We start from the raw sequence: 24,589 nt of genomic DNA on the forward strand, positions 1-24,589 counted from the left end.
CTCGAGTGATCTGGTGTTCTGCATTTTTGGGTCCTAACCTCCTGCATTCAACGTGACAAATATCTCATGAGATTCCTAAACGCCATCTTAAATATCCCACTCAGTTTATCATAGGCAAATAAAATTGTGTCTGAGTTTCATATTGAGACCACTGGAAAATAAAATGCTGATATGTTTCATATTTCATGACCTCATATTCTAACCGGACACAAGCAGTGATGAACAGATAATTCCAAACTGATCAAATTAATAAAGAAAGCTCTTTTCTATGTTTATTTTCCCTTTTTGGTAACATCGTCATCAAACGTGGACAAAATAATTATTACAAAAGATTCCATCATCAACATATTTATACACAGTGAACAACCTGCAGTAACCTCTCTGCAGCAACAGGGGGCGGTAGTACATTATAAAGGATGCCTGAAGAAGAATTCAGATTAGAGGAAAGCAAAGCTAACATGATGAAAATGTGATGCTTCAGTCCACAGAGTAATCAGAGTAACAAACCTCTCAGAGGGTGTGTGACGGCTTTAAAATGAGGCTGATGATTACAAGTTCTACCAGTGGCCTCACACCTCCCCCATCTTATCTCAAAATGATTGGCTGACAGTAACTGTGAGCCAGCTCATGATTGGTTGACTGCCTCAGCTTCAGATGGAGGTCCAACAGCTGAGAGGTCAAGGGTCAATCTCCTCAGGGAAAATGTTTAGGATCACGTCCTCGTTTCCTCGCCTCACCACAGTTCGCAGCTTCTCGTCTTGCTTTATGGCAGCGCTGACGTCGCTGGCAGAGGTTATGGGCTCGCTATTGATGCTGATGATGACGTCCTCGTCTTTCAAACCAGCTCTGTTAGAGAATTCAGAGATGTTAGAATCAAAGTAACACTCAAACCACACAAGAAGAACCCAAACTTTACCTGCTGCTTTCTCTGGTCTGGTAGTGCTGGGGTTTGGTTTCATCAAGCTTGTCATGTGACCCACAAAAACATTTCCTGACTCCAACTATTTTCTGCCTCCAACCAGCATTTACTTTAATAAACTCAGTCATTGACCAAGGAGACAAATATGCCAATTGTGACTGAGATGGAGAGAAAATCTGACTCACTAAAGGAGCTGAATGTAGAATAACCAACACTCACGCCTCAGCTGGAGTTCGGCTGATGACCTCAATGACGTAAGCTCCTGAGGTGACATCGGGGAAGTCCGACTGCCTCTCCTTCAGCTCCTTTGCCAGCCTGAAGGGAAAATGGAGGACAAACACCCAGAACATGAGCTTTAAACACGCTCCGCTGATTTAATAAAACCTGACAGGATGAATTTTAAACTTGGACCCTTCTTGCTTCAACAGAGTGAATGTTAATGAAAACACTGCATTGTTCGGTCATCATGGTTACACATTTACTTAACGAAGCTCCATTTTGTTTTACACCAAAAAAAAATCATGTAATGTATTCTGTGAACATGGTTGATATCTTTAGCAGTGTTTTGGGTCTGACTTGGCAGCAGGTATCTAAAGCTGAGGTCACACTTTAACCTAGCCTGGCCTACCAGACAACTCCTCTGTTTAATTCTGCACAGAGAAAGAGTCTGGGAACGCTTCTATTCAAATAACCCCACCCCCTGAGAATTCTAACAGAGCCAATCAGCGCTGAGTAGCATACGATACACACCACAACGCCGAGTTTGTCAAACATGGCGACTGAAGCGAAGTTCGCTGCGTCTCTTTCCTCTGTTCTAAATTACTTGGACACGTCTTTAAAACAACAAGTAGAAGCGCTAAAAGCCTTGTTTCTAAAGAAAGATGTTTGCGCCATTGCCAGACTCCATTTTTGACCACAGCTAAAAAAAATTACAGCGTCGCGGACGTCACACACAGCGACACTCAGTTTCTCATAAACAACGAAGACAGAGGCGGAGTTCGCTGCGGCTCTTTCCTCTGGTCTAAATGACTCAAATGTCTTTAAAACCACGAGTAAAAGTGCTAAATACATTTCTTCTATAAAAAAAATAAGAGATGTTTGCGCCATTGCCAGATGCTTTTTCACTACAGCTAGAAAACTACAGAGTCGTGCGGTACAGTCGGTATTTCCGTCTTTTTTCTCATTGGTTACTTTTGAGCGGCCTAGTCCCGCCCCTCATGTGCCTTTCTGCCTGTGCGTTTTCAGACTCTTTCTCTGTGCAGAATTAAACAGAGGGCGAGTCTGGCAGGCCAGGCTAACTTTAACCCTTGTCACAACCTGGTCAGTTAGAAGCTTTCGGATTCATTTGAGAAGAAACAAGCACATCATCTTCATCTCACTGAATCTGCCTTAGGAAACAGCAGAACTCAGACACAGTCTCACTGAAGCAAAATGTATTCATTCTTGTGTCAAAACAGGAACTCACGTTGGAGTCAGGCTCATCATTCTCACGCCGATGTATTTCTTCTTCAGAGTTGTCTTACCTGAAAAACACAAAGCAATGAGCTGATTTAGAAAACATTGACATTTTTTGTTACTTTACAACGGTCTTCTGATTACATTTTTATGGAATGGAACAAAGAAAACACTTGTTCTGTGGCTTTATGACACACTTTCACAGGAGAAGCATTCACTTCTAAAGATGTGCTGCTGCCACCAGCTGGACTGGAGTCTGCAGACTTCTCTGAGAAAAAGCCAATCACAGCTGATGATCCACAGCTGTTTCACACATGATGAGTGTTTGTAAACCTGCCAGGTGAGCTGGGTTGTTTCACACCAGAACCATGGCAGTGGGTGGAGCTCTGGTTGTTTGTGCGCTGAGTGTGTTGTTCTTAGAAGGTTTGGTTTAATTTTAGTAATTTAGAAAGTTTGAGTTGAAATTTAGCATTTAGTTTAAAAAGCTTTGTTAATATCAGATTTTTAAAAAAAAGCTTTATTTTGGATGTATTTTTGATCATCAGGTGGATCAACAAGTGCTAGAGCTGGTGATGAGCTGCAGGTTAAACAGGAAGGTGAGGAAACCAGTTCTAGAGTCATGTAAATGTTTGCTTCTGACACCAACTTGGTGGTTTTGGATTATAGACCTGTCTCCAAATGATTCAGCTCCAAAGAAGTTGTTTCCTTTTCTGGAGAAAGGTGCTAAAGCTGAGCAGTTTCTGTAAAACTCTACTGGGAAGTCTAAATTTAGGCTTTGCTTCCCGTGCTTCTGAACCATAAGCTGCACAAATGGTGAAGTTGGGTGAAGGCTCTTTGAGTTGGGTTTGTTGAGGTCAAGAGTTAAACTGTGTTCTATGTGAGAAGTTCTTGTTCTAATGACTGCTTATCTTAAAGTAAAAAGGGAAACCAACATAAAGGCAGCACTGAGTGGGAATGTGACTCCTCTACAATGTGGGAACTCTACAGCTGCTGAATGCAGTACCATCAACAACACCAGTAACGACCAGAACGCTGCAGCACCACAGCTTGTAGGACTGGAACCAGCTCGGAGAGAAGTGGTGTCAAATATTTGGCCCTGTGAATCTCCAGACCGTTTTGATCCTTGTCGATTTCCAACTCGCCGTCCTATCAGGACCTTTCCTACTCGTCCCCCTGTGACAGTTCCTCCTCAACCTGCTACTCATCCCGTGACTAGACCGACGCGTCCTCCTGTGACGTTTAGGTGGCCACCTTGGCGTCCTCCCCACGGACCCAGGACAATGATCCCTGCCTTGCCTGAGTTTCAGAACTGAATATTAATTTGACCATGTAGGTTGATTGCTGTTGTGAATAAACATTCTATTTACATTCTGTCTAATACTTGGAGCATTAACAGTGAATTTTTGATATATCAACTAAACATGGTGGCACAGTGGTTAGCACTGTTGCCTCGCAACACGAAGGTTGCAGGTTCGAAACTCGGCTGCGGCCTTTCTGCGTGGAGTTGCGTGTTCTCCCCATGCATGCGTGGGTTTCCTCCGGGTACTCTGGTTTCCCCCACAGATCACAACATGCCCTATAGGTTAAAAAAAATAAAAAATTGTAAGTCGCTTTGGGTAAAGGCGTCTGCTAAACACATAAACATAAACACTAGCTTTTTATCTTCAAAGATACATGTCTTTTAGCCAATTTTTTAAACCGCAGTCTCTAATTCTCACTCTCTCTGAGTGCAGCCACATCTGCAGCTCACTTGATCAGTTATGCATCACCAGAAGATGGAGGACAAGAGCCTTTTATCTGTTTTTGCCCAGTGAATATTAAGTCCAGTGTGTGGGATTTTTTTTTGGGGGGGGATCAATGTGGATTTCTGACTCCACTTATCACAGATGTAGAATCTCAAAGTGCTTACCATAGATCTAAACAAAGTCATAAATCTGTCTCAAAACAGAAATGGATTAACATCAGAAAAGTCATAAAATTTCGGAAACATTAACTTGAGTTGCAAATAAAAATACATTGGGTAAAAGCAGCTTTAAATTAAAGGGTTTTTAGCCTTTAAGTGTCCAGACTGTCAATGCTACTTTGCCGTGACTAAATGGACATGTCCTCCCGATGGAACTAGGACCATGGTTCATGCCTTGCCCGAGTTGCAGAACTGAAAATTCATTAGGCAAAGGCTTATTTCTGTTTTGAAAAAAATCTATCTGCATTTTTTCAAATACTTGTAGGCAACTTTTGATGTATCACCTTAAAGAAAATTTGCATCTGTATCAAAGGTAAGAATTTTGTGGCCAAATTTCAATAAATCAGTCCCTAATTCTACCTGAGTGCAGCCACTGCTGCGTTTACCGGTTATGGATCACTGGAAGATCCTAGACAAGTCTTGCCAGTACATTTAAAAGTGTGAACACAAAACTTTTTCTATTGATTCACTCACTTGCACTTTTTTATGCTGGCTGAACATGAAAAAAAGTCTACACCAATATCCTGCATTAGCTACTAACAGACTGTGAAACTCCAGGATTTGTAAAGCCTCACAAATCTAAGTCACACTATCACTTAACATTCATGGACTCGCCCATCTTTATTCGTGATGGAGATGGCCACTTTAGCGTCTAACTCTAATTTAGCTTTTGGCAGCAGTAGTTCAGGAGGTAGGGCAGGCTTTTCCACTCACTGTATCTTTAATCTGCTTTTAAGTTTTCATGGGTGACCAGTCAGAACTCTTAAACATAGCCTGCTGTTTATAAACCTATAGTATTGAAAAAATATGGCAATATGATAATCCAACTCAATTGAAAAAAGTTGACTTAACTTACACTAATCTACTAAAGGTTTCACAAATTACCAACTGTTTTATAGATTTTGCTATAATGTAGAATAATCTAGTCCAGATTTGAAGAGTTTGTCAAGTTTTGAGCTGGACTAGATGAAAAAATATCCGAGACTTGTGTCCTATTGAACTGTAACAAATCAAAACTTTGACAAATCACAAACTAAGGACTCTAGTTTAAAATCTAGCTAAAATTTGAAGAGTCTTGGTGTTGTAGATTTTGAGCTGAGCCAGTTCTAATGTGGCCTAGAAATCTAGTTGAGTCTTAAGTGTTTCAAAATTATGAGAGCTGAGTAAAGATGCTAACCTGTATTAGCTCGGCTGACGCGTTTACATGCAGAGTGTATTCGGATTGCTACCGTATTACCTGGGTGCTTCAGCTCGATTAGAAAGAGTTCACTTTCAGCCAGGCTAAAGCATTTACATGCATTTAAAAAAAACAACCTTAGTCTTTTTAGGGCAATACTTTGGTTTTCTGGTGGACATGTAAGTGCACCGAGTGATGCGTCTTGTGTGCAAAATGTGGCTCCTCATGGAGCTCGAGTGCGACGTATCGGGAGGGGCGGCCCTGGGTGTACCGTGGATGGCTAATGTTTGGGGACGGACAGATATATCAGAAATCTTGTAGATGTCAACTAATAAATGACTGTGAAAACTCAAAATTAAAAGTGGCCATACCGGTCCACTTAAAGCAATGTGGGAGGCTGGACGTTCCCGCAGCCTGGGGGATCTCCGACAGGTGGGGTAGGGGGAAGGCCAACACAAGCCATTTTTCTCCAGAATTCAGCTGGCCAGTCTGCCACCATTGTAAGAGCATATTGGATCAGTAAATTGGCACTGAAGGCCCAGCTACCAAATACATGGGCCGCCGCTGCTATCATGACCTTTATTATTTGGGTTTAAAGGGCCCAGTCATTTGCTCCGCCCCCAGCCCGGCTCTGGTTTGTTCCGCTAGTGATTGTAGCGCCATCAGTGTGTGAATGTGTGTGTGTGTGTGTGTGTGTGTGTGTGTGTGTGTGTGTGTGTGTGTGTGAATGGATGAATGATACACTAAAAGCTAATGGAGTCCTCTGAAAGGCGCTATACACCAGCACATTCCGTTTTCCATCTACTACGCTCTGGGAGACGGTACAGGAGGACTGCATCCAAAACATCTTCCCCACTGCAGATACCCTCCTGAACACTGTTCATTACAAATACCCAGCCTTATCTATATGTTATAAACTGTAAATGTTTATTGTTATTACGGAACCCGTGCTTTTACAAATGATGTACTGACAAATTCCACAAGTCTGGCTTTGTGCTCATTAAAAAAATCAGTCAATCATTAGAAAAATATGGATTTATGTTTCAAAATACCTTTTAATTTACAGCTGAATTAGCTGCTTATTTCTGCAGATTTTTTTAACCTTTCAGGAAACTCATGACACAAAATGAAACAAGTGCCTAATGAACTGTAGTTAATTATAAAACAGGTTAAATTATCTGTCAATGCTACAATGCACTAGCCTGGCAAGCCAGACTAAATAAATGTATTATTTAGTCTGGCCACGCTCCATTGACGGCTCTCGGTTGTGGGGCGGGTTCTACCGTTGTCTTTCAAATGATCTCCGCATTCCACTGGACAATGAATGTGCCATACTCTTGTTTCACTCTGTTGCATCATCCCACCCACCAGGCATATAGAGTGCCCTGATTGGCCCACAAAGCGGATAAAGCTCTGTGATTTGTTCACTAAGCAGATAGAGCACTATGATTGGCCCACCATTATGGACCAATCACAGCTCTTTATGTGTTTGAAACCCCTCTAGAGAGCTGGGATTGGCTAGCCAGAGTCCTGGTAGGAGCTGTGGAGGTTCCAATGGAGCGTGCCTAGACCAAACTTTGCAAAGCAAGAATTTGGTCTAGTTCACTAGGCTAACAATGCACCGCATACTCTCTAACAGTGTAAGTGAGAAGTTGGGCAAACCTTTGGCCTGCCGGTCATGTGACTCTGCCAGGAACTGTCTGATCTTGTCTGACGGGATGGCAAAGGAGATTCCTGCTGTGACCTTCAGAGTGTTGATTCCTATCACCTCCCCATCCTGCAGGAGAAAAATAACACGCCACTTCTTCAGTTTTAGCCAAACTTCCACATGGAGCTCATAAAACATGTTTTAGTGAGTGCTCAGTGCTGCATAAACACTTTACTTTCTCTAATGGAGATTTATAGGAGCTCTGGTGCTGGTTAAGAAACTTTAATATCATATGGAATACACTCTGTTTCTGTTTTCCAGATTTCAGGGAGGACTCACCACCTCATAATGAAAAAAACAAACATGTTTTTCATCTTATAAGGGGTTCACAGCCAAAGGGGAGAGATGAAACTCAAATATTTTACAGAATGTCTTGCCCTTTTGAAGTTTATTGAGCTATGGTCAACATGAGGCAACAACCAAATCCAAATGTTGTTTAAAGTCACCATACACATTTGTTTAGACGAGTCCCACTTCCATTAGGTTTCTACTGACAAAACAGTAAACATCATCTACGTTCTAAGCTTCCGATATGAAGTACACTGAAGAAAATAACTTAGTTCTGTTGTGGACGGTGCTTCAAAAGTGTTTAAAAGATAGATGAGCAATACAATGTTTTGTCATTATGGCCACAGAAATATTGAACAGATAATCTTAGAGAAAAAAATAAAAATGACACTTAAATAAAAAATAACACACACAGTAAAAAAAATCAAGCTCATTGAAAAAATTTTGAGAAAATATCATGCATGGATAACAAATTCTGACATCTGTTTCATGATCTCTCGCTTAGCTGATGGATCTGACCTTCTATGTAGTGTTTGTATGGATATAAATGTATGCTTGTATGACTGTCGAAGTTATTCTTCAGCCTTTACCCTTTTCGGTCAAATCTGAGCTTTGAGCGTGAGGGCTTATGTGTTGTCTGTTTGTGACCTGTGAAACATTTGGCCGAATAAACTTCTACTTCACTTCTCTTCACAAATTTAAACTCACCAGATTGACTAGTGGTCCTCCTGAGTTGCCGTACTGCAAGAAAACACATAAAGAATGTAAAAACTTTGTCTTTTCCAAAGCTTTTTGGTTCAGACAAGTAAAGATACATATTTTACACGTTTATTTGATAAAAAGACACAGAAATGACCAGCTATACTCTCCTTCCTCACCAGAAAGATCCCAGAACATCGTTTTATGTTAGTGGTTCCTCATCGGTTTTGAAATGATGTGGAGTAATCACTGTATGGTTGAAAATGCTGTTTAAACAGGGCTGCTCAGCTTATCAAAGATTATGGATGTCTCATAGAATTCCACTAAACAAACACACAAACTGCATACTCAAAATTTATTTTTTGGGATAATAGATGAATCCCACTCCCCTATGTGTTAACAGCAGCAGATGGGGAATGTTGTTTGCATCATGACAACTAAAATATCACAACTGCATATTATTTTTCTTTAAACCACGAGTCTTCGGGATTGTGATCGTCTGTCTTCACCTACGTTAATGATGGCGTCTGTCTGGATGTAATCCATGTCTGAGTTGCGGAGGCCCAATTCCTTGCCTCCCCTCTGGGTGGTGCTGACGATGCCGGTGGTGACAGTGTTCTGCAGGGAGAAGGGACTGCCGATAGCCACAACAAACTCTCCAGGACGCAGATCTGCAGAACGACCAAGCAGCAGCACCGGCAGCTTCATCTGCTCCAACAAACAAACAAACAGCAAAGTTCAGAATTAGAGGCTCCAAAAGGTGCTGGGTTCTTGTTCCAAAACGATTCATGCAACTAATGCATCTCTGACATGTGACCAGGAGAACATTTCTTCTACATTAGTGAGGGGAAATTAAAAGTAAAGCACTAAAGAAGAACGGACTCCCACGAAGCAGGAAAAAACCCAACTTAAACCTGTAAAAGATGGTTGTGTTGTTTTAAAGTCATTTCTGCAGAGAGCCATGTCTGTTCTCCAACTGGGTGAAGCATCTGGTAAAAACAAATCCCCAGCCTCTAAATCAGCAGCAGTGATGACAAGCAGGAACAGAAAGGCAAATGAATGTACTGCAGACTTTTCTGAGAATTAACAGAATGTGCTGATAATAAAAAAAGAACAACACTCCAGCCAAGATGGAGCAAATTTACAAGCTTCCCTGTGACTCTGGAGCAGAATGTTCCAGTGTTCAAAGGCATGGTTCAGTTATGACTCAAATTCAGCTCAGTCCTCAATTCTTCTCTGAATAAAACTTAGCGATCTGAATTGAGCATCTTATGCTGACATAGTTTAGGACATCACTCTTAAAAAGGCAATAACAACATTTTAAAATTCAATTCAATTCAAATTCAAAAATACTTTTTTAATCCCAGAGGAAAGTTGATTTACTTGATTAAATTGAAAATAGCAGATAATTAATAATACATAAATAATAAAGTCTCTAATATTACTTAAAATGTGAAAACCCATTTATTGGTCTGTTGCTGAGAACATTAATAAACTCTGAGTAGAAATGTGAAGAATAAGATCACCTACACGGGCAACCAAAATCGGTTGTCCCAGAGGGCGGTGTCACTGAGAAATGATGAAGCACCCAGTCATGAGGGAGGAACCCCTCCACATCAGTTGGTCTGAAACCAGGTCACAGAAACGTGGTTGCAGATAGACGGTGACGCAGGTTTACCAACAGTAAAAATCATTTCTGTCTTCTAATCCCACCCACACACGAGAGGCGGCTGTCCGTGCCCTGTCAGGGTTTTGTCTGCTGCGGTTTTATTTTTTATATGAAATTAGTATCTTCACAAACGTTTTCTGCTGTTCGCTGCCTTGCCAGTGTGTGTGCATGTACAGCTGCAGAAAATGATGTCCTTACTGTGTGTGAGTAATTTAGAGGTCCAGACAAACAGCTGAAAAGGAAGTCTAGAAAAAGCCAGCTGGATGTGATTTATTATCAGCCTTTCCATCCTTCTAATTGAGTTCATGTTTAAACAAAATCTTAGTGACTCCTTTTCATTTGATAAAAACCAAGAAAATCCCAGAATGTAGAAAACTGATGAGACTTAGCCACATAGTATGGACGAAATGGGCTTCAGCTTTTAACCAGCTATGATTCAGTAAATAGCTTTAATTACATTTTACAATTTAAAGTTAAAGAACAAGTTCACTTGTTCTTTCAAACACATTGTAAGTACATTTTTATTTATTTAGCACTTATCACAGAAAGAGAGTCACAAAGAGATTCACAGAAATCAACAAAAACGTAATAATGTCATAAAATCATAATAATCTTTAAACAAAAGAGCAAGTATCATAAAATAAATTCAAATCAGAAAAAGCAAAGTCATGAAATTATAAAATTATCATAAATATCATAAAACAAATTAAAGATGATTATAAATTTGAGTTAAAAAGGAGCAAAACACAAAGATTTAGGTAAAAGCAGCTTTAAATAAAAGGGTCTTCAGCTGTTTCTTAAAGGTGAACAGTTATAAAGTTCATTCCAAAGTGGGGGCGCAACAGCCTGGAAAAAGTGATCATCTCGACTTTTATATCTGGTCTTTGGAACTTCTAGAAGTTTCTGGTGGACCTGGGGGCTCGGGTTGGAGCATAAGGCTTTGACAGTTCAGTAATATAAGGAGGAGCTTGACCATGTAGAGCCATGAAAGTTATAGTCAGGATCCTAAAATGAGCTCTAAAGTTAACGGGTAACCAGTGCAGAGACATCAGAATAGGAGTGATGTGTGCTCTTCTGTTTGCTCCGGTTAGGAGCCTCGCTGCAGAGTTCTGGACCAACTGAAGGTGGTTAAGTGCCTTTTGTTAAACCATGTGAAGAGTGTGTTACAGTAATCTAGACAGGAGGGGATAAAGGCATGGATAACCATTTTAAGTTCATGTTTAGACAACAACACATTGCAATGGTCTCTAATTAATGCCTTTGAGTCGATTTCTGGCAGAAAAATGCTCTGGCGGTCCTGTTTCAGAAGTTAAAGTGAGCCACAGCAGAGGTGAGTAGAAGACGGTAGGTATTTCCTGATATTTGGACATCTGGCCTCTGATTGGCTAACAGCAATGCGACTCTACCACTGACTCTGTTTGCTCTGCAACGTTGATGTTTTATTTCCACAAATAACACAAACCTGGAGGAGTTCTGCTGTGTGATGGAGTTGCTAATGCTAATGGTTAGCTTCTGCTTGCTGAGACATTCTCTGCTGTTTTCTGGATGTTAAATCATCAACATAGCCTTCCATGTCACGAGCTAAGATGAGTCATGCCATGATTGCTATCTTGACATTGTGGTGTATATTTGTCACTGGCTTTTCTAAAGCAAGATTTTTCCATCTATGTTCTATGGGTGGCTAACAAATAGCCTCAGCAAATACGGGTAGAGAACCATTTTCATGTTCAGTCTGCATGTTAAACTCAGAGTGACCAATCATATTTCAAAAATAACAAGTAAAAACGGTTTCTCTGTGAACTTGGCCTTTTTATTTCAGTGACAGTCACATTATTATGCCATCAGGCATGGAGCAGGAGGACTGAAACAAAGAACATCTAAGAACATCTGTGATGTTAGTAACTTTCATTAACTCCACACCTCCAGGATCGCAACTCACACTTGTTTGTCTGCAAATCCAAGCATTTTATTTGGCTGCTGCAGGTACACATGTGTAGTCAATTTCCTCTGTTAAATAACAAGCCTCCAGGCAGGTTACTTAACAGTGCACACTGACCTACTTTTGCTTCTGTTTAGTAAGAGAGGCAGAGGGCTAGAGGTGAACCCCCCCCCCATCAGAGCCAACATTGTGGCGCACAAAGTTTCCAAAAAGTTTAAAGTGTTTGTTTTGCTCCGTGCTCCAGAATCCTTCTCAGTAGTTTTAGTAAAATTTTGGCCGCAGACAGAACACTTGTGCTGAAAACATGATTTTCAGTTGCATAAAGGCTCAGCAAAGGTTTAGTTGATGAGAGAAACCAATGCAGACTGATGTGACAAACGTAAACAAGTTCATTGTCTGGAGAGTGAAGATGTCTGCAGACAAAACATTTAATCTCTGATTACTTTTACCGGCATGAAGGAGAAACGTGTCTGAACCCACAGGTACATTCAACACGTCCGCACCATCCAGGTCAAGTTGCTGCATCAGTGTGTGTGTGTGCGTGCGTGCGTGTGTGTGAATGGGTTAAGACATGTAATGAAACAAAGTAAAATGTGATGCCTGAAGCAGACATTTTTTGGAAGCCCACGTGTGTGTGTGTGTGTGTGTATGTGTGTGTGTGTGTATGTGTGTGTGTGTGTGTGTGTGTGTGTGTGTGTGTGTGTGTATGTGTGTGTGTGTGTGTGTGTGTGACAAATTTAAATTAAAGTCTCACACAACAGTCAGTCGCTGCTGTCGCATTTACAACTGAATTTTGGCATCAACCCAAGATGGCTGCCGCAGCTAACTGACCTTTGACGACTCAAAAATATCAATAATTGTTACGGCTGTTGCTGTTTGCCTCAGAAATCTGACATTGCAGAGGACAATCAGTGCTGCCTCCACCTCCTACCTGCACAGCTGCACTCACTTGGGCTGATCACCTCCTGAGCAGCATACAAGGGAGAGCTGCCAGGAGGAAGGGAGAGACTGGATCTGTGCCAGTTCTCTCATGTGCTCCATTTGTTTGTGTTTTAATGGCTTTTAAATGGGTTTTTAGTTCTTTAAGCTTAGTGAAGCTTAAGAGCTTTTAGAGGTTTTTAACAGACGAGGGACCAGAGTGCTGGTTACCTCTTGGCTCCCAAACTTGTGTTTAAGTCAGTGGACTTTGTTTTGTGAATGTTTGGGAGCATTCGATGTCTGTTTTAAACGTAAACCCTTGGCCATTTTAACAATGTGTTTAAGTACTTTTAGATTTGGAGCTTTTTGTCATTTTAAAATCCTTTTAATAAATCAATGTTTACAATTTCCACAACTGAAGCACATGCCTCTGTGTTACTCCCCGTCCTTCTCCATATCCACCAATAGAGGACGTAACAAATAACTTATGTGTTAGTTGTTAAGAGACATTCACAGCATGTGCAGTAAGCAATAACAAATCATGCACAACGTTGCATTATCTTATGTGATCATGCATGACGCAGTATGTTCATATTTTACCAAAATGATCATAAACCTATAATTTCTCAGCTAAACATGATCAAGTGGATCTTTGCAGCATCTGCTGTGATTCTTGTTGTGGTCCAGAGGGACCTAAAGTGGAAGACGAAGCTCTTGGTTTAATGGTCATTCTATGTTACAACCTGGGGTCACTCTAGTTTATGCTTCTACATCAGCTCCATTTGGGAGAGACACATCTCCTGGGGAATGATGCGAAGCAATTCCCCTCCAAGACAACAGAGGGCATAGCACTGTTCTGCGGTATCCTGTCTAGTATCCAGTCCAATAAATAGTTGTGTTTATATAGTGTTTTTTGTATTTCAGATACTTTTTAGCACAGGAAAATTTGTCCCTCATTCTCTTCCACCCCTTCATGCGCTCGCTACCTCTAAACCCACGTTTCCCGCCATTTCCCTCCACAAATAAAACACTTGCTGCGTATCCTTTTTCTCCTCCAGTCATGAGTGAATAAACATTCATATTTTTAGAGTTTTTCCACGAGGTATTCTTCAAGCTGATCCATGTCTGCCACTAAATACTATATCTTTGGCTTTCTTTATGTTTTTGAGGGGACAATGGCGGTGCTGTTGACAAAGCAGCATTCTGACCAGCTTGCATTCTCCAGCTCGTTGGACACATGTTTAGAAAAGTGGGCTCAACTCCACCTGTCCTTGTGAGCATGCTGGAGTGCCCTCGCAAGGACCGATAATGGCGTTGCATGCCCCTGCACTAATGCAGAAGCATATGTTTTAGGGATTAGAGTAGAGCCACTGCTCTTCCACATCGAAGAGGAGCCAGCTGTGTATGTTCTCGAGGGTCTCCTGAACACCTGGAGATTAATGCATGTCTTCAAAGGAGGAGACCCCAGGGACATGCTGAAGGAGGGTCAGGACAATCTTGGCTCCTCTGACCCATTTAAGTGGAAGACTTGGTGACAAGAGAAATCAAGTCATTAAAATAATTCAAATCCTAATTTTAACTGTTAAGTCTATTAATCCAATCATTAATCAAATTTTAAATGAGGCCAGTCATCCAAAACTTACACAATGTTCTGGTTCTGAATGGATCCAGAGAGCTGTTCAAATCTGAGCTTTCCTCCATCAGCCGAACATAAACCTCTGTTCACTCGTTCTGATCCACAAACAACTCAAACCTTCTGGAGTTTTAATCCAACCCTGCTGAGGTGGTCCACCCCCCTCACCTCCCACTCTGTGGTTTCCAGAATGACAGCGCTATGTCTGGGTAAAATTACAAAGTCCAGAAACAGCACTTAGTAATCACCAACATGTCAACCAAACCAGCAGACACAAAGACCAAAGACAGGAACAGGTCACCACTCATGTTCCCCTTCTCATTACGCCTCTCTGCCTCCTTTTGTGGCGTCTCTTTAGGAGAACTGCAAGACGAATAGCTAATTTGGGCTGGAGTTCACTGTTTAAACATTTTTAAAACTGTTAATAAAAACAACAAAATCACAAACAATACGCCTTTTAACATGCTTATGAGGTAGATTTGACCTCTGATACAGCCTCACTTCAACAGGTTACATAAATATAGAGGTTTGTAATACTTTCTTTAGCAGATAATGCAGAGCAGACTGTTCAAGTTTTGGACCAGAGTTCAGAGGAATTCACTGACGGATAAATCCTTCAAATAAGAAAGAACATGATGGAATACAGTCTCTGAGCAGCTAGTCGTCATTAATCACAGGTCACGTGCTACTGCCTGTGTTTAGGTGTCTCGGCCTGCTGAGGCAGATCAGATTAAGTTCTTGTGGTGGACATGTGCACACAGAACATTGCTGGGCAGAGGTGGAATTTTGCCACAATGCTTCACTGAACAGATCAAGACTGAAAAAGCTTCTAGTAGCCCCTGTCTGCTCATGCTCCCTTGAGTGAGCATCCCAGCAAAACCACAGCTAACTTTATAACATCACTGCCCACCCTGTGTTGACTCCAGTTGGGTTTGGAGAATTAGATACCTATCTAATATGGCGGCGATTGTTACACTCTTCAGCGCCCACTGGGATGTCTTTGTAGTCATGTCGTGTGGGTAGCTGCTAGTTCCTGGAAATGGTGCATCAGTATTCCCCTCACCCCCCGAGTACGACTTCCAAGGCACATATTCCTACTAGAGACCACTGCAAATGTGTTAAATGAGTCATCCAAACAAAACTGCCAGCATGAATTATCTATTTTTTTTCTCCTTCTTTCTGGTTTCTGCACTGATGTGATACCCCCTAACTCCTGATTTTTAGTAAGTTGGATAATTGTACATGGTGAAAAAGCTGTTTAATAACAACAGATGAGAGAAAAAACACTATAGAAATCAAGTCTGGCTTCATTAACTTTCCACAGAAGCTTTAAACAAGCAGCTACACGTCTGATGGCTTCACCCGCTCAAGCTGTTAGCAGAGTTCACCCCTCAGAGAGGTGGTTTCAAGGTAATCACAGAGACAAGCTCCACTTACACAAAGTGTCAGGTTGAAACCACCATACTCAGCAGTTCATTCCCAAACATCTGGACTCAGAAAAACATCAACAGAAAACTGTACACTGATCTAAATCTGTTTGCCTCTTTATAATAAATGTTCTATTGTTAGAAAGCCTGATTAGTCGCCTTTACCAAGAGTTGGAACTTGTGAGGATCATTAATATGTGGAACGAACAGCAGCTGAATGTGTGGGTAGCACCCTCAGATGTTCTCTCATTGGTAAGTCTTGTTCTGAGTATCTTAGCTGTTCCTAGAACTGCACTTTTCTGGACTGAGATGTCTGATGTTATTCCTGGGATATGCTTTAGCAACTCCTCTAGTTTGGGGGGTTACTGCCTCGAATGCCCCGACGACCGTGGGCACCACTGATGTCTTTATTCTCCAGGCTTTCTCAAGTTCTTCTTTAAGGCCCTGGTACTTCTCTAGTTTCTCGTGTTCCTTTTTCCTGATGTAGCCATCACTTGGTAGAGCTACATGTCAAGATCCTGGTTTCTGGTCTTTAGGGCCTTACATGGACAAGCATCTTCATACATTGGTGATCTTCTTAGTCCCTACACCCCCAGCAGGTCCCTGAGGTCCAGTGACCAAAGCCTACTGGTTGTGCAGCACCAGGCTAAAGACCAGAGGTGACAGATCATTTGCTGCTGTGCCCCCCCCCCCCCCCCCCCACACACACACACACACTCTCTCTGGAACTCTCTCCCCCTGAGCCTGAGATCAGTGGACTCAGTGGTCTCCTTTAAGAAGCAGCTGAAGACTCACCTGTTCAAGCTGGCTTTGGTGTGATCTTCATCACGATCCCGTCACATCTTTATTGTGTGTGTAATTTTAAACATTTTTTTTTAATCTTTTTTATACATATTTTTATTTTTTTGTTTTTATGAAGTGCCTCATGATTCATATCTTGAGAAGCGCTATATAAAACATTGTTTTCCTTCTTTCTTTTCAATCACAACAACTGTGCTTGAATAAATTTGATAATCTCAAAACTCCATTAAAAACAACAAAGTTGATGCATATGAGATCAGTTAAAATTTTTCAAGAGAAATTCAATGTCTGGCAAAAGACTGAAGAAACATGCTTTTTGGTTGTTTTTTAAACATATTTTCTGGAAAAGCTTTGTCATTTAACTATGTTTTTGTCATACAAAACAGAAGTTTCAGGGTTTAAGAAAATATGTAATAAGAGTTATGGGTCCCAAAACTTGATTTATACCTGATAATTTAATCTGTTAAAAAATCTAAGAATTAACATTTAGTTTGTCTGATTAATTGTTGAACTAATCAGAGATTATTTCCACATTCATTTTCTACATTTTCAGCTTTAAACAGTCAATTTAACAGATATTTCCCTCTCAATAATCTGAGAAAAGTTCAAATCAGAGTTATGCGAACCCTTTGGTCTGCAGCTGGACTTCATTTTCACAGCCTGCATGGTGGTGCAGTTCGTTGCAGTAATACCTTGCAGTAAAAATGTTGCTTGTTCGAATCCTGACTGTGGCTTTTCTGTAGAGTTGCATGTTCTCACGTGTAAGTTTCCAGTTTCTCCCACAAGCCAAAAAAATGCATGGCACGTTAATTTGTGACTCCAAATTGTCCCTTATTGTTGGGTTTGTGGCTGTTTGGGTGGCCTGTGTGTCTCTGTGATGGAGACCTGTCCAGGGTGTACCCGGGTGACTGCTGGAGACAGACACCCTCTCTCAGCGACCCTAGAGAGGAGTAAGCAGCAAGTGTGTTTCTGTGTTTTATTTGGTTTTCTGAAGGCACTAAGTGGAGAAGATGGATTATGTTAAAACTAGCTGTACCGAATTTGTCTTGTTGAGTTGGACCAATGAAACCAGACAGGAGAAACTCTGAAATGCTCCAAAAGTCCTAAAGTGATTTCATACCACATAAATGTTAATAAAAAACATTCCTGTCTGAACCTGTTTGTTTAATCATCATCAGACTTGGATTTCTGCTTACCTGCTTCACAGATGATAAGTTTGATGAGTCATGACATAACTCAACTGTGGTGGCTGAAAACCTCTTCAAACTAAAATAAAAACCAGACATCCTTCTCAGGAAAAATTCACAAACTAACTCTGGAAATCTGGAATAAATACGGGAATTATGCTGTTTGTGTTGGGAAATGAAACCAAGACAAGGGATGGTTTAGCATAAGGAGACACAAAGAAAGTTACAACAGAACCTGGGAGTTAACAAAGACAAACAAGGTGGGAAAACACTGAGTGAAGGGATGAATCTCAGATGGGACTCTGGAAACCAAATTAAATCAAATCTAATTGCTTTGTGTTTTTGTGTTCCAATAGATACAGTTATCTCTGAACAAACCAAACATATGTAATATATCTGATTATGATGACATAGCAGAAATAGCAAATTTGTGATCATGTAAGATTTTTTAACCCTTTTATGCATGAATTATGAAATCTTCAACCATGATTTTTTTAAACAATTTTTTTCATTCATTTTTAGGTGCAAATGAAACAAATTTCAACAAATATCTTTTGTAATGTTCTGTTAATTTACAAAGAATTTATTACATGTCCACCTCAGTGGACAGCGTGCATTCTGAACATGAAATATGTTGGCTTGAATTACTGAAGTCCAGATGGAGGGGCTCAAGTGCAATAAAGTCTTCAACAGCTATGCTTAATAGCAAAAATAAATAAATAACAATTTTGAATACCTGTCCACTGTAGTGACCATTATGCATCAAAGGGTTAAATGACTCTCTAATGGGCGGAATACATCAAGTTTTAAACCTTTAACTTTTTGTAACTTAAACTGTTTACTAGGGAAAAATATAAACAACAAGAAAAGTGAAAAATAAGCTACGAAGGGCACTGCCCGTTCTGCTCACCGGTACGTCGATTTTGATCAGTGCGATGTCGGCCTTCTCGTCAATGTCTTTGATCTTTGCATCATATGTGGCTCCACTCTTCAGCTCAACCTGCAGCAAGAGTATTAAAAATGAATTAAAAAGCAACAACTCAACCTAAAAGGTCATAGAAAAAATGTCATTCTATCTAGTAGCTGTTAGACAGAAATGATCACACAGTTGTAACGATTCGTTAGTTACATCTGTAACGTGATGAAGGAGCCATTTCTCCCCCCTAACAGCTGTTCTGTTTGACACAGCGCCAGAGTGCGTGAAACAGCCCAAGGTCATGCATTCACTCCTAATGTTTACGTTCCAGCAGTGAAGACAGAAGAACGAAGAATGAACTCTTTTCTTTTAATTAACCAAAGAACTCTATTTTAATAAAGCTAATCAAAACAACTGTTAGTCAATAATAACCATTGACCGATCTGTGAAATCACAATGTTATGATTAATGTTTAATAAGGAAATGATGTATTGTAGCCACTAGACAGCTGATTCACAAGATAAATAATCATGACACATTTCGGTTGCAAAATCCAATCAGAACCTTCACATCTGAAGCGTGGCAGAGTCTCTGTGGTGTTTGTTTAGTCTGTCAGCTGGGATTCGTCCAGAAACGAAAACATCGAGATTAATAAGTCAGAACAATGCCATTTTGAGTTCAGTATTCAGCCAGCTCTCAAAATCATCTGATGTTCATCATTGCTAAGTGGAGTCCGGACCGGCCACCTGTACTTTTTACTTTTAAGCTGAGAACTGCCAAGCTGGGAAAATCCTGTCGTTGTTACCAACAAACAACGGTTCCTTCAGAGTGAAAGCTGAACTCGCTGACCCAAAGGGGGGTCCCTGTGGCGCTGTGAAACACCTGCCGTTTTTACCTGGAGACTATCCATAGACTGGCTTGTTGTGCTGAGGACACTGCTTCGTTCGGCTCCAGTACCAGATGAGGGTCCGTGGACCTGGCAGCCTGATCTAACACGGGAGTCCCTGATGGGTAATGTAGAACGGCACAGATAGCGTCTCATGCCTTTCTGACTAAGGTTCAAACGTCGATCAGTTAGGAGCAAAACAACATCTCCCACTCAGACTCGCTTCTCCAGATGGAGGTTCTGAACTGACATCGTACCAACACAAACTCCACCTCATTCCATTCCATTCGCATCCATCACTAGAGAGTTAGTCCTGTTAATTGTTTAAAATAATTTAGATAATAAATTTTTCTTAAACGTTCCGAGGACACGTTGGAGAGGTTACATCTCCAATCTGGTCCGGGAACACCTTGGGGTCCTGCCGGAGGAGCTGGTGGACAAGGCCGGGGAGAGGACGGCCTGGAGCTCCCTAATTGGGATGCTGCCCCCGCGACCCGGACCCGGATAAGCGGAGGAAGACGAAGACGTTCCGAGGTCTCTCTCTATTCTCTTGTCTCTCATTTCATGCAAAGCGTATTTTAAATTTCCCTGTAATAAAAAGAACACTCTTCTGATTTTAAAAGCCCAGGTCCAGAGATGGGGTCCATGCCAGGTATGGACCATTAATATCTCTGGTCATTAATTAAAATGTAATACTCCTTGAACCGTCACCTTATCGTGGTGGAGGAGTTTGAGTGCCCTAATGATCCTAGGAGCTATGTTGTCTGGGGCACTTAGTGCCCCTGGTAGGGTCTCCCATGACAAATTGGTCTTAGGTGAAGGGTGAGACAAAGAACGGTTCGAAGGATCTTTCATGGCAGTTAAAACGAAGAGTCGGAGTACCCGGCCCGGAGGGTTACCGGGGTCCCACCCTGGAGCCAGGCCTGGGGTTGGGGCCCGTGAGCGAGCGCCTGGTGGCCGGGCTTTCGCCCATGGGGCCCGGCCGGGCCCAGCCCGAACCGGATACATGGGCTCGTCCAACTGTGGACCCACCACCCGCAGGAGGAACATGAAGGGTCCGGTGCAATGCGAATCGGGTGGCAGACCAAGGCGGGAGCCTTGGCGGTCCAATCCCCGGACAAGAAAACTAGTTTTTGGGACATGGAACGTCACCTCGCTGGCGGGGAAGGAGCCGGAGCTTGTGGCAGAGGTTGAGCGGTACCGGCTAGATATAGTCGGATTCACCTCGACACATTGCATTGGCTCTGGAACCCGAGACCTGGAGAGGGGTTGGACACTCTACTTTGCTGGAGTTGCTCCGGGTGAGAGGCGGAGGGCTAGGGTTGGCTTTTTGTTAGCCCCGAGACTCTCTGCCTGTGTGTTGGGGTTTACCCCGGGGGACAAGAGGGTAGCTTCCTTGCGCCTTTGGGTCGGGGAACGGGTCCTGACTGTTGTTTGTGCTTATGGGCCAAATATCAGTTCAGAGTACCCACCCATTTTGGAGTCCCTGGGACGAGTGCTAGATAGTGCTTCATCAGGGGACTCCATTGTCCTGCTGGGGGACTTCAATGCTCACGTGGGCAATGACAGCTTGACCTGGAGGGGTGTGATTGGGAGGAACGGCCCACCTAATCTGAACTCGAGCGGTGTTTTGTTATTGGACTTCTGTGCAAGCCGCAGTTTGGCCATAACGAACACCATGTTCGAACATAAGGATGCCCACCGGTACACTTGGTACCAGGGCAGCCTAGGTCACAGGTCGATGATAGATTTTGTAGTCGTATCATCTGACCTGCGGCCGTATGTTTTGGACACCCGAGTGAAGAGAGGGGCGGAGCTGTCAACTGATCACCACCTGGTGGTGAGTTGGATCAGATGGCAAGGGAACATGCCGCGTAGACCTGGCAGACCCAAACGCATAGTGAGGGTCTGCTGGGAACGCCTGGCAGAAGAACCTGTCAAGACGGTCTTCAACTCCCACCTCCGGCAGAGCTTTGACCACGTCCCGAGAGCAGTGGGGGACATTGAGTCCGAGTGGGCCTTGTTCCACTCTGCGAATGTCGAGGCGGCTGTTGCTAGCTGTGGTCGTAAGGTGGCCGGTGCCAGTCGTAGTGGCAACCCCCGTACCCGCTGGTGGACACCAGAGGTTTGGGGAGCCGTCAGGCTGAAGAAGGAGGCCTACAGGGCGTGGCTGGTCTGTGGGTCTCCGGAGGCAGCAGACAGGAACCGGATAGCCAAGCGGGGTGCAGCAGTGGCAGTTGCCGAGGCAAAATCTCGGGCGTGGGAGGAGTTTGGTGAGGCCATGGAGAAAGACTATCGATCGGCTCCAAAGAGGTTCTGGCAAACTGTCCGGCGCCTCAGGAGAGGAAGGCAGCAACTCGCTCACACTGTTTACAGTGGGGATGGGGAGCTGCTGACGTCAACTGAGGCTATAGTCGGACGGTGGAAGGAATATTTGAGGAGCTCCTCAATCCCACCAATGCGCATTCCGAGGAGGAACCAGAGCTGGGAGGCCTGGGGATGGACTGTCCGATCTCGGGGGCAGATGTTGCTGAGGTAGTCAAACAACTACACAGCGGCGGAGCCCCGGGGGCGGATGAGGTTCGTCCTGGGTATCTCAAGGCTATGGATGTTGTAGGGCTGTCATGGTTGACACGTCTCTACAACATTGCGTGGTCATCGGGGGCAGTTCCTAGGGAGTGGCAGACCGGGGTGGTGGTCCCCATCTTTAAGAAGGGTGACCTGAGGGTGTGTTCCAACTATAGGGGGATCACACTCCTCAGCCTCCCTGGAAAGGTCTACGCCAGGGTACTGGAGAGGAGGGTCCGATCGATAGTTGAATCTCAGATAGAGGAGGAGCAATGTGGTTTTCGTCCTGGCCGTGGAACTGTGGACCAGCTCTATACCCTTGCAAGGGTGATGGAGGGGGCATGGGAGTTTGCCCAACCAATCCACATGTGCTTTGTGGATTTGGAGAAGGCTTATGACCGTGTCCCCAGGCGCACCCTGTGGGGGACGCTCCAGGAGTATGGGGTGGGTGGCTTTCTGTTAAGGGCCATTCAGTCCCTTTACCAGAGGAGCGTGAGTTTGGTCCGCATAGCCGGTAGTAAGTCGGACCTGTTCCCAGTGAGGGTTGGACTCCGCCAGGGCTGCCCTTTGTCACCGGTTCTGTTCATCACTTTTATGGACAGAATTTCTAGACGCAGCCGTGGTGTGGAGTGTGTCGAGTTTGGTGGCAGGAGAATCTCGTCTCTGCTTTTTGCGGATGATGTGGTCCTCCTAGCTTCATCCAGCTCTGACCTTCAGCTCTTGCTGGGTAGGTTCGCGGCCGAATGTGAAGCGGCTGGGATGAGGATCAGCACCTCCAAATCTGAGACCATGGTTCTCGACCGGAAAAGGGTGGCTTGCCACCTCCGGGTCGGGGGAGAGGTCCTACCTCAAGTGGAGGAGTTTAAGTATCTCGGGGTCTTGTTCACGAGTGAGGGTAGGAGGGATCGGGAGATCGACAGGCGGATTGGTTCGGCGTCTGCAGTGATGCGGACGCTGAGCCGATCTGTCGTGGGGAAGAGGGAGCTGAGCCAGAAAGCCAGGCTCTCGATTTACCGGTCGATCTACGTCCCAATCCTCACCTATGGTCATGAGCTTTGGGTAATGACCGAAAGAACGAGATCGCGGATACAAGCGGCCGAAATGAGTTTCCTCCGTAGGGTGGCCGGGCTCAGCCTTAGAGATAGGGTGAGGAGCTCGGACATTCGGGAGGGACTCGGAGTAGAACCGCTGCTCCTCCGGATCGAAAGGAGCCAGTTGAGGTGGTTTGGGCATCTGGTCAGGATGCCTCCTGGACGCCTCCCCGGGAGGTGTTTCGGGCATGTCCTGCCGGCAGAAGGCCCCCGGGTCGACCCAGGACACGTTGGAGAGGTTACATCTCCAATCTGGTCTGGGAACGCCTTGGGGTCCTGCCGGAGGAGCTGGTGGACAAGGCCGGGGAGAGGACGGCCTGGAGCTCCCTAATTGGGATGCTGCCCCCGCGACCCGGATAAGCGGAGGAAGACGAAGACGAAGACGAAGACGTTCCGAGGTCTCTCTCTATTCTCTTGTCTCTCATTTCATGCAAAGTGTATTTTAAATTTCCCTGTAATAAAAAGAACACTCTTCTGATTTTAAAAGCCCAGGTCCAGAGATGGGGTCCATGCCAGGTATGGACCATTAATATCTCTGGTCATTAATTAAAATGTAATACTCTTCTTTCCATTACACGTCTTAAGAAATGACCCATAAAATGTAAGATTCCATGGGAAATATGAAATCAATTTGATGGATCTTTGAATATTACTTTAAGTAGAAGATCAGATCTTTTTATTGCAGGGATTAGATAACACTTCATATTAACCCAGAGTCAAAAGAGAGAGAGAGAAGATTAAAAGTTTAAGAAGATTTATTTCTAAACAATTTAAAACAAGGCCAACTAACTCTAAACACTATGTGTATGATGTAACTAAGGTGGAGTGAGACTGAGGATGGTGTGTGTGTGTTTGAAATACAGTTGTGGTCAGAAGTTGTGTGTCACTTGTAAAAAATATAATATAATGGCTCTACTGAGTGTCCCGTTATTTCTAAAACTCTGATTTTTCTCTGATAGAGTGATTGGAACAGATACTTCTTTGTCACAAAAAACATTCATGAAGTTTGGTTCTTTAATGTCTTTATTATGGGTTAACAGAGAAAAGTGATCACATTTGCTGGGTCACAAATATACATACAGCAACATGAACTAGCAATTTTGGTGACTTAGAAACGTGTCAGTGAACTGAGCTTCATAGCATGGCCTCTTAACTTCTTGTGAGTGATTATGAATGACTACAGCTGGTGACTTCTCTTAGGCCAGGTAAATAGGGCTCATTGGATACAAACGCCCACAAACGCTACAATGGGAAAGTTCTGTGGTCAGACGAAACAAAAATCGAGCTTTTTGGCCACAATGCCCAGCAATATGTTTGGAGGAGAAAAGGTGAGGCCTTTAACCCC

At 43.2% G+C, this 24,589-nt stretch overlaps 1 protein-coding gene across 2 annotated transcripts in view; it reads right to left on the reverse strand.

The window, feature by feature from the left end:
* Positions 1 to 241: 241 nt before the first annotated feature.
* The window catches only part of htra1b (HtrA serine peptidase 1b), a 41,069-nt gene continuing 16,721 nt past the window's right edge, over positions 242 to 24,589 (reverse strand). The window contains exons 4-10 of one of the 2 annotated variants that reach the window (XM_015962109.3): positions 18,694 to 18,783; positions 8,723 to 8,917; positions 8,219 to 8,251; positions 7,177 to 7,291; positions 2,385 to 2,442; positions 1,139 to 1,234; positions 242 to 846 (exon numbers count right to left, since the gene is read on the reverse strand). In XM_015962109.3, coding sequence (XP_015817595.3) covers positions 678 to 846; positions 1,139 to 1,234; positions 2,385 to 2,442; positions 7,177 to 7,291; positions 8,219 to 8,251; positions 8,723 to 8,917; positions 18,694 to 18,783 — 756 coding nt within the window. In that variant the 3' untranslated portion in view covers positions 242 to 677. Of the gene's footprint in view, positions 847 to 1,138; positions 1,235 to 2,384; positions 2,443 to 2,518; positions 3,951 to 7,176; positions 7,292 to 8,218; positions 8,252 to 8,722; positions 8,918 to 18,693; positions 18,784 to 24,589 lie in introns of those variants that run through there. The other variant, XR_011516863.1, reaches the window with a different exon arrangement.

Source organism: Nothobranchius furzeri, chromosome 16, assembly GCF_043380555.1.
Source record: "Nothobranchius furzeri strain GRZ-AD chromosome 16, NfurGRZ-RIMD1, whole genome shotgun sequence".
Taxonomy (NCBI): Eukaryota; Metazoa; Chordata; class Actinopteri; order Cyprinodontiformes; family Nothobranchiidae; genus Nothobranchius; species Nothobranchius furzeri.